Source organism: Haplochromis burtoni, unplaced genomic scaffold, assembly GCF_018398535.1.
Source record: "Haplochromis burtoni strain Fernald_Lab_line unplaced genomic scaffold, NCSU_Asbu1 Contig_711, whole genome shotgun sequence".
Classification (NCBI taxonomy): Eukaryota; Metazoa; Chordata; class Actinopteri; order Cichliformes; family Cichlidae; genus Haplochromis; species Haplochromis burtoni.
In genome coordinates, this window is record NW_024583072.1 from 124,202 (window position 1) to 135,899 (window position 11,698).

Consider the following 11,698-nt stretch of genomic DNA (forward strand, 5'->3'; position numbering starts at 1 on the left):
AGAAAAGGAAGAGGGAAATGTTCGGAGACTGCAAGAAGGAAAGCCAGAGGTTACGCGGTGAGAGTAAGGACTATGCTAGAAATGTAAGGACTATTGGTGGATTCTACATGAAATCACTTTCCAGTTCGCATGCTGAACTGACCAAGGTTGTGGCAGTGTACGTAAACAGCAGTGAAACTTTAAACTAACCAGGCTCTATCCATGAACGTGCTGCACTGGTGTTTTTTTTTAAATCAGAATCAGAATCAGACTACTTTGATAATTCTAAAGAAATCATGTAAAGCGCATGATCCTGGTGCAGTATACAGCGTACAAACAAGCGGCAAATGAGTAGCATCAATTAAAAAACATTTGACATGTCAATTAAACCGGTGATGAATAAGATGATCATGTTAAACTGTAAAATAGACTCTGACAGCTGCTGTAAGAATGACCTGCGGTAGCGCTCCTTCCTACACTGTGGGTGTAAAAGTCCACTGCTGAACGAGCTGCTCAGTGCTTGTACAGTCTCATGCAGGGGGTGGGAGGTGACCTCCATGATGGATGTTAGCTTAGACAACATCTTCTCCTCCCCAACCTGCTCGATGGACTTCAACGGACAGTCCAGGACAGAGCTGGCCCTCCTGACCAGTTTGTTACCGTAAGTTTCCCCCGTCCCTCTACTATTCCACTGCTCCAGCAGCAGAAAAGATAGCAGATGCCGCCACAGTGTCGTAAAACGTCCTTAGAAGAGTCCTGTTCACCTCAAAGGATCTCAGCCGCCGTAGCAGGTGAAGACGCCTTAGCCGCTTTTAGTAAAGGGTATTTGTATTTGTGTACCAATCCAGTTTGTTATTGAGGTGAACACCCAGGTATTTGCACTCCTCCACTGTTTCCTGGATGTTCACTGGAGTAATAGGGGGTAACTTCTTGCTGAAGTCAGTCACCAGCTCCTTCATCTTCTGGCGTTGATGCGAAGATGGTTCTGTTCACACCAGCTGGCAAAGTCATTGATGACCCCCCCTGTATTCCAGTTTTCTTCCCTGTATTCCAGGAGGAGGAGTCAACAAAGAGTTACTAGATGACTGGGAAATTACAGCTGAAATGGTGAGGGAACTGCAAAGAAAGGAGTGCTAATTACCCTCTGTGCAGCCTTCCTGTTCTCAGTTGTGGCCCCTGTGTAGAATACACCCAGGGAGTAGGAGAGCATGCCCTCCACTGAGGAGCGGTAGAAGGCAGCAGCTGCTTCTGGTCCAACTTATTCTTCCTTAGGACACGGAGGAAGGGCAGCCACTGCTTGAACACCCGATGAGGGTTGGTGTTAGTGATGAAGCCCTCTACCCATCTCCTGTAAGTGTCTTTGGCTTATTTGATGCGCCTCCTCAAGTTAGCTCTGGCAGTGCTGTACCTAAAATTGTCCCTCAGCCTGAAAGCTGAGTTATCAGTTCTGATCAGAGCCTCTACTTCACTCGTCATCCAAGGTTTCTGCTTAGGAAAAACCTGGAATGGCTTTGGTCACTGTCACATTCTCTGGACAACACTTAATGTAGAAAAGAACATACTGAGTGAAGGTCTCCAGATCTTGCTGTTCAAAGATAGAACAGTCTGTCAGTTCAAAACAGTCTGGTGGTCGGATTATCGATGGTGGGGGAGGGGTGTTGTTTTCTGCTTGATGTTACTGTATATACATGTTCCAGTGTCCAGTTCCCCCTTGCTAGGACACTTAACATGTTAGTGGAATTTGGGGAGTACAGATTTCAAACATGTCTTATTAAAGTCCCCAGCAACAATATGGACACCCTCAGGGGGTTTCTCCCCTCATTCTTGGCCAGAGTGTCTGTTTTAGTTCCCTTGTGCATACTTTGTGGATCCAGCTGTTTATTCTCTGCTCAAATTCCACCATTGTTATTAATCAAGCTTTATACTGGCTAAGGAGATAACAGCAGGCAAAATAACACTTATGGACATTTCCACTGTATTTATAAACCATATTTATTATAGTATAATGTAACCAACATTCCTGCCTCTAAAGTAATTACTTTATAGTATGAATACATGAGCCCACTGGCTCATGGTTTGTTCTGGGGCAGGGGCAGGCACCTTTATTAGCCTGAGTTAATTCTTCTGAGGGTGGAGTTCAGGTTAGTGCTGTAAAGGCTGGCTAGTAGTCCAATAGTCATGGGCCGATTCTTTAGAATTTTGTTTAGTCAACGGTTTGAAGTTTGTTTGTACACATTTCTTTTTGGCTGTTCATACCACCTGCCTGGCTGTCAGTATTTTTTTGTAAATAAACTGCACGTTGGGTGAAGATAATTCCTTCCTCCACCACATCTATCCCCCTTACAGGGACTAAATGGCATTAGATGCCACAGGAAAAGTATTACATGCAAAATGAAGTTTTAAAAAGTGGCCTGCCATTTATACATCATGTCACAATATCAGGTTGAGTTGTCTCGTGCCACATGTCCGGGTGCTCCTCTAGTGCCTCAGGGTCATAGGCCTATTTGACCGAGGAACAAAGGGCTGATACAGTCGTTTGGATTTAGATACACACAACGTGTATTGTCCTAACAATACAGGACATGATAGCACAACTACCATGACAAACCAAATAGCCTCATAAAGCTTGTCTTCTCTTCTTTTCAGAACTGTGTGGATTTTGCCTCTAGCACAAACTGTAACAGAGTTACTATACTTTAAGGAGTGCCTGTAAAATGCCCCCCATGTTAAATTAGAGCACAACTTTATTTCAGCCAGCTGAACTGGATATATTAATACTGAATATCTTAATTCCTTACTTAGGGAGAAAAAAATGATTGTCCGTATTTAAACTGTTGGCCAATAATGTGTCAGACATGTCAAACACGTCTCATGAATGATATGAAGTCATTACAGAGAGAACACTCCTGTCACTAGAAGCCACAATCAGTTTTTGGCAAAGTGACTTTTATATATCCTTTACTTATGGCCAAGAGGGCAGCAGAATTAGCAGCAAATATTACCACTGTTGATTGTAACATAGGTTTAATAACAGGGAGTCATAAACAAGTTTCATTATTTTATATATTCTCTTCATAAATCCTGTTGACTACATCTATTTACCAATAGGCTAAATCTGTCTAGTATCTGTGACCACAATAAAATGGCCAATTAAAAAAAAGGTTACTTTTGTAAAGAAATTCCAACAATCAAAAATCAGAAATCAATGTCTTTATTTTGTACCGCTTTCCTCTTTCGCTGGAACAACTGTGCATATAGAAATAAAAGGCAGATGAGTGTTGTCTTTGTGTGTTTAAAACAAGATAGCAAAATACAGAATTATTCCTTCACTTGAAGCTAAAAACTACAAGAGATACGACTTCTCACATACCTGAACCAACCAATTATCATTTCACAAAACTCCCGCGTCAGCCACCCGCTAAACGCAACACGAGGTAAAACTTTCTAGGAATTTCCGTAGTCCTTTCAAAGTAAAAGCTATGTAGCGCCTCACAGATTAATTCGTGCGGATTTTGTCTGTCTTGGAGGAAGAAAACATTCTGGCAGCTGGAAGCGGCCATTCTCCTCTGACCTCAGCCTCCAGTATCCCCGGCTATTCCCCCAGAGACCTGCTGCTCACTGGATAGTTTATGTTCAGACCATTCCCTGTAAACCATTGTTTAGAAAGTCCTAACACATCAGCAGTCTCTGTAACGCACTGTACCAACAGCCATGCCAGAGTCAGATGCTCGGTTTGAGCTTGAGCAGGTCATCGTGATTGTTTAGATATTTGCGTCATTCTGGCCAAATCATTTTATAGCAATGCAAATCCAATGATGGACGTATGGTCCGCCTTTCTTCTTCTGACCGCGTGATTGGAGCTTAATTAAAGTGCGAAAGAAATCATATAATTTAATAACAACAGGGTTTCTTCTTACTTGGTCCTTTCACTGAGCCAGATCCTTTCGTTGTTACTTGACACAGATGCGTTTGAATCGCCCGTTTTTTTGTTTGTTTGTTTTTTAAAATGCGGTTTGTTTATTTGAAACAGAGGTTTACGCCGCGTGGCGTAACATACAGAATCCCGGAGGCTTCTACGGATCATTTTCAGCGTCTTAACCTTTTCAAACGCTCTTCCTTAGCAAAGTTGTTTGAGATGACATTTGGCTGACTTGTCTCAGCTGCACCTCGGCAGCTCCCTCCTCTGATAAAGTGTGACGGACAAGTTGAGGCAGGACTGAAGGTGTGGCAGCCGTGAGGAGGAGCACGCACTGTGTCGTGTAAGAAAACTTTATGGAACTTGTTGTGCTCTCGGCAAGACTTTTCTGTCGGTGAGCACTTGACTGTGTTGCAGAAGGATCTGAGTCAAGAACAGATCTGGGAGGGCTGTCGCAGCAGGAACGTCGGAAGTTGATTTCGCGTTCTCCCGGACACCTGAAATCTGCAAAGCTTAAAGCCGGACTCGTCAGTTCATGGACATTTCCCCCTTGAGATCCGGAGGATTTTTGCTTTTGGCCATGGAGAGAGCTTAAGATTCTCGAGGAAGAGGTAAGTACACTGACAGAGCCCCGGCACTCCTAACGATTTCAAATATCAATCAGCTGTCGTTTCTCCCAGAGCTGTGCTGAGCAAAGGTCTGGGAAGCTGCATGGCATTACGTCTCAGAATGAAACGGTACAATAGCAGCATTGCAGTGGAAGATAAAAAGTTCGTTAAGTTAATATTCATGGACAATTTGAACTGGAAAAAGACCAAACCTCAGTTCTAGGAAATGTTGCCAAGTCAGAAATGTGGAAATTAATTATTGACAAATGTGAGTTTGTCTGCGGTACATGTGTATAAGACTGTTTTTATATGACTTCTATACCGCCTGGTTATACTTTGAATGGTCAGAAACACTTGACTTGCTTTATTTGCGGTTGTGCAGAATAGACCAAAGAGTAGTTAAACATTAAAAGTATTAGGATAAGAAAACTTCCTTTAAATTGAAGCGAGACTCCTGAGACTACATTTCAGCTACGGCACCAGTGTCAGACTTTTATAATAGTTCCAGATTTGTGAGAAGGAAATAAAAATGAAATTACTCTTTGGGTTTTCTTGTTCTCCAGCCTATAGGCATTATTTATGCCTCTAAATCCCTAAACCTTTTGAATTAATATTTACTAGATGTGAATATTTTATGAAGAGCATTGATACATTTTGATGAGGGAAGTCTGTCTCTGCTAAATGGACCTCAACTATGTTTCCCAGAGAAACAGTTTGTCTTGTCTTCCGAACTCCTCAGATTCCCAATCTAATTGGCTAATTATGCAGTGGCCTGAAACATGGCCAGTGCCCAGAGGACCCTACATTTAAGCAGTAGAGCCAGAAGGTTCCTCTCCCAGTGTCCTGGTGTCAGACAGCCATTCATAGTAGAAATAAGGAGAGTTGCCTGTGTGAGCCTTTTTTTTTTCTAATTGTCCAATTTTATCACCTTTTCCCCAACCCTACTCTTCCCCCGCATATTTCTGTGCTTCATTTCTGGTCTGATCCCTTTGTGCCCCTTTTTACTTATTTCTAGCTTTTACTGCTTTATTTCTTCCAATCTTTTTTGCAGTACCCCCTTTTCCATTCTTCATCACTTCTAATACAGCTGCGATGCGTAGATTCAGCTCTGAGGGTTCCCTGCTTGATCTTGACTTCCCGACATGGAAAAAAGTGGCACTGAAGAATTCTGGACAAGACCACGAGTCTGGCACCTGCACACTTCACTTGCAGGATGATGAGCTGGCTGGGAAATCAGGTCGCCTGACTCCCATCATCCAGGAGCCCACGGAGAGTCCGGGTGAGATGACGAAGAATGAGCTGACTCGGGAGCACAGCGTGAGTGCAGAGAACCTGTGCGAGCTGAGTAAACTGGAGAAGAGCCAGCTCAGAGGCTGTCTCATCAGTCAAGGCAGCAGGGCTTATAGTGACAGTCAGCTGGCCCCAGCTGTGCAGGGCAGCACTGAGAGCATGGAGAAAGCCGATCTGCCTCCATCGTCGCCTTCGTCCTCTTCCAGCTCCTTTAAGATGGAGCACAGACACCAACAGAGAGACAGACTGACAGCTGCTAAGCTGCACCTCAAGAGTCTTTTCACACAGGTGCAGTAAATGACATTTCTATTTTGTCTCTATGCTGTGTTTTCGTGCAGCTGGTACTTTAACAGATTACACCCTCTAAATGTTGTTGTAGACTTTTAGAGGAAGAAAAGCACGGCCACCTTCAAAACCCCCAAACTGTACATTTACCCATCCTCTAAACTCCTCATATCCCAGTCTAACTACAGCTAATTGCAGCGTTTTCCAGCCTACAGAACACAAGTGATCCTTTTCACGTGTCCTGGTGCCAGATGTAATGTTCGGGTGCCACGAGGGGACGTGCACAATGCCTTACAAGGTTTAAACACTTTAGTAACTTTGAGCCTGTTTCTCACTTGGAGAGGCTTATAAGTGACAGGATGGCTTAAGTCAAACTGTCACTTTAGAGAGTTATACATTTCAAATAAGCAGCTGTGGTGTTCAGAAATATCACAATGTACACACTGAAATGTTAGCAAACAGCAAGTTGTTTACATTGTCAGCAGAAACATGGCAATAGCAGCTGAATAGTACAGCTGTTGTCTGTAATTCCCTTTTTCCCATAAATTCAGTATGATAGAAAAGTACGAGGAAATAAAAGTCTTGGAAAATAATCGAGACTGTCTCTAATGAGTGTCCCAAATTCCCAATCTGCTGCAGGATCTGTGTAAGCTGGTGCAGTAGATGGCTGTGGTCACATGCACGTAGTCTCTCCATTCTGTTTGGCATCATTATGATCATGGCTCAACTGTTCAAATGGAACAGCTTCTGGACATCTATTGTCTATTTAGTTTACTTACTGCCCTCGTGCTCAATGCTGCTCTTCATTCTTTATGAATTTGCATTAAAAACAACCCACATGGGTCCAGTTTTTCACTCATGGGGTTTTCTGTTTGTACATGAAGGTAGATAAAACTGAATTTGAATAGCTGAACTGTAAACTCAATGAAACAAATACAGAAACACTCAATTTGTCAGGCATCACTAATTTTCTTTTAATTAAAATGCATAATTTGCTACTGCAGTGCTGGAACTTTCCTGACACTAGAAGCTATCTGTTAACAGACAAGTGGAGATTATAGTAGAAGTACACGGCTGTGCTCAAAGGGTGTCATTTGATTGCTGGGTTTTTCTATGAGTTACTGCAAATAAACAATATATTAAGCACCTTGAGGCGACTGTTTGGTGATTTGGTGCTGCATAAATAAAACTGAAATGATACCTTTAATTGGGTCTGCCTTAAGTAGACTTCTTGGAAAAAAGAAAGGTCTACTGTAATAATTAGTGTTGACTGGAAGCAGGATATTGAGTAGTGCAACAATATATATTTTATTTTGAGATATTTTAATCCAAACCACACAGGCTGCTTTAGTGTGAAATGACTAAAGAATTGAAAATAAGACAAAACTGTTTTGTGTGCATCAGATATGTTTTAGCTTCAGTCTTTTTCTGTTTACGGACTCTAAACAGTCACTGTTGTTCAGTCGAGCTGTTTAAAGCTGCTGAGGTCTGGAACAACTTTCAACAAATGATGAAAAAGGTTAACTTCAGTTTACTGTGTGGTTCCTGTTTCAGAGTCCTCATTCGTCAAACTCCAACCTGGCCAACACAGAGCAAAAAGACAGGTGAGAACATGGTTTATTTTTATTTTATTTTCAAATTTACTTTTTTAGCTTAGACTCACTTGCAGGGTCTCTCTGATTCTGAAAGTGAGTCGGTACTTATCTTAATGTTCTAAGAATGTGAAGGTTTGATGTTTATTTCAATGACAGCGTAATCTTTGCTACCATCTCCTCTGACACGCCTTGAGTCTCTGTTACCATCTTGTCCTGTATCGTAGTGGTAAAGAGAGAAGGTCTCGCCTTGTATTCATGCATCAGTGGAGTCAAGTGGGTCACAGTAGGAAGAGGAATTATAATCGAGATGAGCTGGAAAAATGGGCCGAGTCCTTAAATGTCCTGCTGGGAAGTCCAAGTAAGTCCTGCTTTTTTCTGAGTTTTGGGTCTGATACTTGACATTTTAAGCAGGAAACATTCTGACTGTAAATTGCTGAACTTGTATTCCTTTTAATTTAGAGGAATAGAAAGAAATGTCTTTAGGGGGATGGCTGAAGCACAGAAGGAAGTGCGTGTCTTCTACTAATCAGAGGGTTGGTGATTTGATCTGCATGCCAAAGTATCCTTGACATCCACACCATAGTGCATGCATCCCACTCTGTGTTCGTCAGTCTCATCCACCCACTATAAATGTTAGTGTGTGAAAGTTGGATAGAAAGCACTTAGGTGCAGAAAATAAATTGTGTGTGTGTGAATAGGTTAATGAGCCATGCTGTATAAAATGCTTTGGGTGCCCAAGTAGAATAGAAAACAAGCTATATTTAAAGAAAAAAGAAAAAAAGAACAGTACAAATTCTTACTTACAGGTCATAAGTACAGGGAATTAAATTTTATTTTTTTTATTATTATTTTATTTTTTTAAAGAAGAAGTAAAAGTGGGTGGACAATCTAACAAGCCCTGAGCACGCCCGATCTCATCCATTTACCATTTATATAGTTTTTCAGATGAAACACAGCTCATTAAGTATTTTTTATTTCAGAGTTCAGTTGGTTTTATCCAATTACGCTGCCTATTTTGTTTCCTTAACTTAGGGTCAGCCAAGATGCTGCCTCAGTGGTTTTCCTTGTACTCAGAAGTTCCTTGTTTCAGAGTTCTGAAAGCAAACCAGGAGGTTATGCATTTAAAATGAAGACTGGAGTTGGGTAAAATCCTCTGGAGTCTATACACTGTTGGAGTAGAGCCAGCAGAGAGAAGATGAACTCTTAAAGTTAATACATGGAAAAATCATTAGGGACAAGTTGTTGATCAGGTGTGACAGACAGACTGAAGCGGGACTGAAGGACACTGAGGAAAGTCGTTAGAAGGATATCTGATGTCAGAAATTAATGAAAATAATTTTGGCAGTGCGGGAAAGAGGAAATGCTGGAGTAGCCAATGAAAAAGGATTCCCAGTGGGAAAAGAAGTGTTGGGGGAAATCTCGCCCGCTGAATGGTCACCAGAGTTTCATTTATACTCCAGAGGTTGAATCCCCAAATTCTTGGTGACCTGCAGATCTTTCTTTTGGCCCTGCTGTCAGACTTGCACATCACTCTTGCACTGGGGAGACATTCAAGTCAGATGACCACATCGCCCTGATAGGACACTGACGGTCGCCGTGCATGTTTGCTTTCTCCATAACTTGTGCTGCACGTCTTACTTGAGGACGGACGTGACATTTTTAGTTCCACTACAAGTTAGAGTCGACGCCCACGGACCAGTTTAATGTCAGACAATGTTTTCATGGACCGTAGTGGATAAATACAACAAAATAAAATGATACGACCAAGAGACAAACTGTGGTGTTTTCTAAATATAATAATAATAATAAACGCGAAGTCACTGTGTAATTGTAACTTTATTAGCAGCGTCGTCCTGAAATGAGAGTAACATCCGTCTCTCTGCCCCTTAATGCTCTCTGGTTGCTATGGTAACGTGTAAATATTTCTTTCAAAATAAGAAACAAGAAACACAACTACAACACGGGAAAAGACCCAGGAAACTGAGTTAAGGAAAAACCTGAAAACCATAGATTTCTCACCCGAGCCTTAACTCTCGCTGCCCGGTACCAAACAACTCACAGCCCGGGGGTTGGGGACCGCTGCCCTAGACCCCCCCCCCTGAAGTTATAGTTAAAGTTAAGGGAACACTTGAAGAATATTTAATTTTTGGTGTGACTTTGAATCCAGCCCTTAAAGGCCTGGCTATTTTAATTTCCTGTGACCTTGAATTACGCACACGACATGACGAAAACAGATTTTCAACTTGCATTTCTTTCATTAAGAGCTGTGTAACTTAACATTATGGTGTTAGTTTAGTTTTTTTCTTTGCTATGTTTTTTAGACTATATAAGGTAATGATTGGATTTGGGAGAATACAGAGGATTTGGGAAGGGAAGAACACACAGCAAATAATACGGTTAAAAAAGCAAAATGGATCCGAGATCCCAGGTAGGATTGGGAAAAGTAATAAAAGGCCACCTGCTCGTTGGCAAATGAGCAGCCAAACTTTACACACAGGTACATTTTAGTCTGCTGGAGATTTCTGTGTCAGATATGTCACCATGTTACTTAGCAACCATCTAGCAATTGGCTTTTATGACCTGTGACGCCTCGCAAAAGCATCCTAATGTCATGACAATAACTTTTCATTTATATCCACAAAGGCTGAATTAAACATAATTATAATGTTGTCATGTTGCCTAGCAACCACCTAACAATGTGCTAAAATGACCCTTTAATTTAATCATCTACAACACCTCATGAAACCACTGTGTCATTTTCATTTCATGGTTAACAGCATAGAAAGACACGTACGAGTGAATTAAAATAAAGCAGCTTTATTATTCCTCCAAACCGACTTTGAGTGCCTGTATTTTGGAGAAATAACAGTTTTGATTGTTATATCCATTCTTTTTTCTTTTATGGGGGCTGCTTGATTTGAGGACAGCAGCAATACTCCTGTTACTTCATTTACATATCAGAGATTACACTTTGCTTAAATTAAATAATCCACTGCTTCCCTGGATCTTTGCCACAAAGGTGATTTGTTTTCCGTCATTCACAATTGAACCCTTGCAGTAATCATTTCCAGGATGACAGCGCAGCTGTGGGAGTTGCCATTTATTGCGTTCTTGTTTAACAGGTACTAATAATGTAAACTCTGGAAAAATAAAAGAATTGTGTTCAGATTTAAAGAAATGCAATAAGAAAGTATTTTCTTTATATACTTCAAATTGCAGCAGGATAACCTGACACTGAGAAAGATACTTTATTTACTTTGTCCTTACTTTTTGTGAGATTCTGACCTGAATCCTGTGACATTTCAGTGTCTCACAACTTCTGCCTTGAAGACATGTTTGTGCAACAAAAAAAAATCACGTTTCTCAAGTTTTTAAGCTGAATCGATGTCGACATCTGGTCTGACGTCAGTGACCCCTCTGTGCTGCTAAAAGTGCAGCACTTACCCTACCCCTGCTGCTTCTATGAATAGAATAGATAGTAAACACCAAGACGGTTATAAATCACAGCTGTTTCAAAGTCTGTCTAAAGGCTTGAGAATGTTTGACTTCCTTGATATTAACAAGAGTTCTGGGTTTAACGGTGCGTGAAGGGGAAGCGTGTACAGGCTCCTGAATCCTGTTTCTTGGTAGTATGCTTTGTGCTGGTGTCGTCTATCGTTTTCACTCATTCAAGAAAAGCAGGGCATGTCCCAATGAAGCCCTTTGATAACACCGACGCATTTACAGCATATTCTGAATGCCACAGAATGTTTCCATTCATTGTTTTTTCTTGTCACGTCAGTTTCCTCGTCATCATGTGCACTACCCAGTCTGACAAAACTATAGAGGTGACTAAATTATTCAGGGTTTCAGCCTTGGGCGATGTCTTTGTGTACATTATACAAAGGAAGGTTGTGCCAGTAATCTGACCAGCCTATACTTCTAAAGGAGAACTTTTGTGGTAACTGGATAAGTTCTATGCAAAGCCTATTCAGGCAGATCAAAAGTGAGCATGCTGTCAGAAAAATCAAGCTTTGTTGACAAAG

At 41.4% G+C, this 11,698-nt stretch overlaps 1 protein-coding gene across 2 annotated transcripts in view; it reads left to right on the forward strand.

The window, feature by feature from the left end:
• The first annotated feature begins 3,516 nt into the window (after positions 1-3,516).
• si:ch211-152p11.4 (regulator of G-protein signaling 8) overlaps positions 3,517-11,698 on the forward strand; it is an 11,391-nt gene continuing 3,209 nt past the window's right edge. The window contains exons 1-4 of one of the 2 annotated variants that reach the window (XM_005950038.3): positions 3,517-4,506; positions 5,555-6,081; positions 7,633-7,682; positions 7,898-8,031. In XM_005950038.3, the coding sequence (XP_005950100.1) occupies positions 5,596-6,081; positions 7,633-7,682; positions 7,898-8,031 (670 nt within the window). In that variant the 5' untranslated portion in view covers positions 3,517-4,506; positions 5,555-5,595. Of the gene's footprint in view, positions 4,507-5,518; positions 6,082-7,632; positions 7,683-7,897; positions 8,032-11,698 lie in introns of both variants that reach the window. The other variant, XM_042215387.1, reaches the window with a different exon arrangement.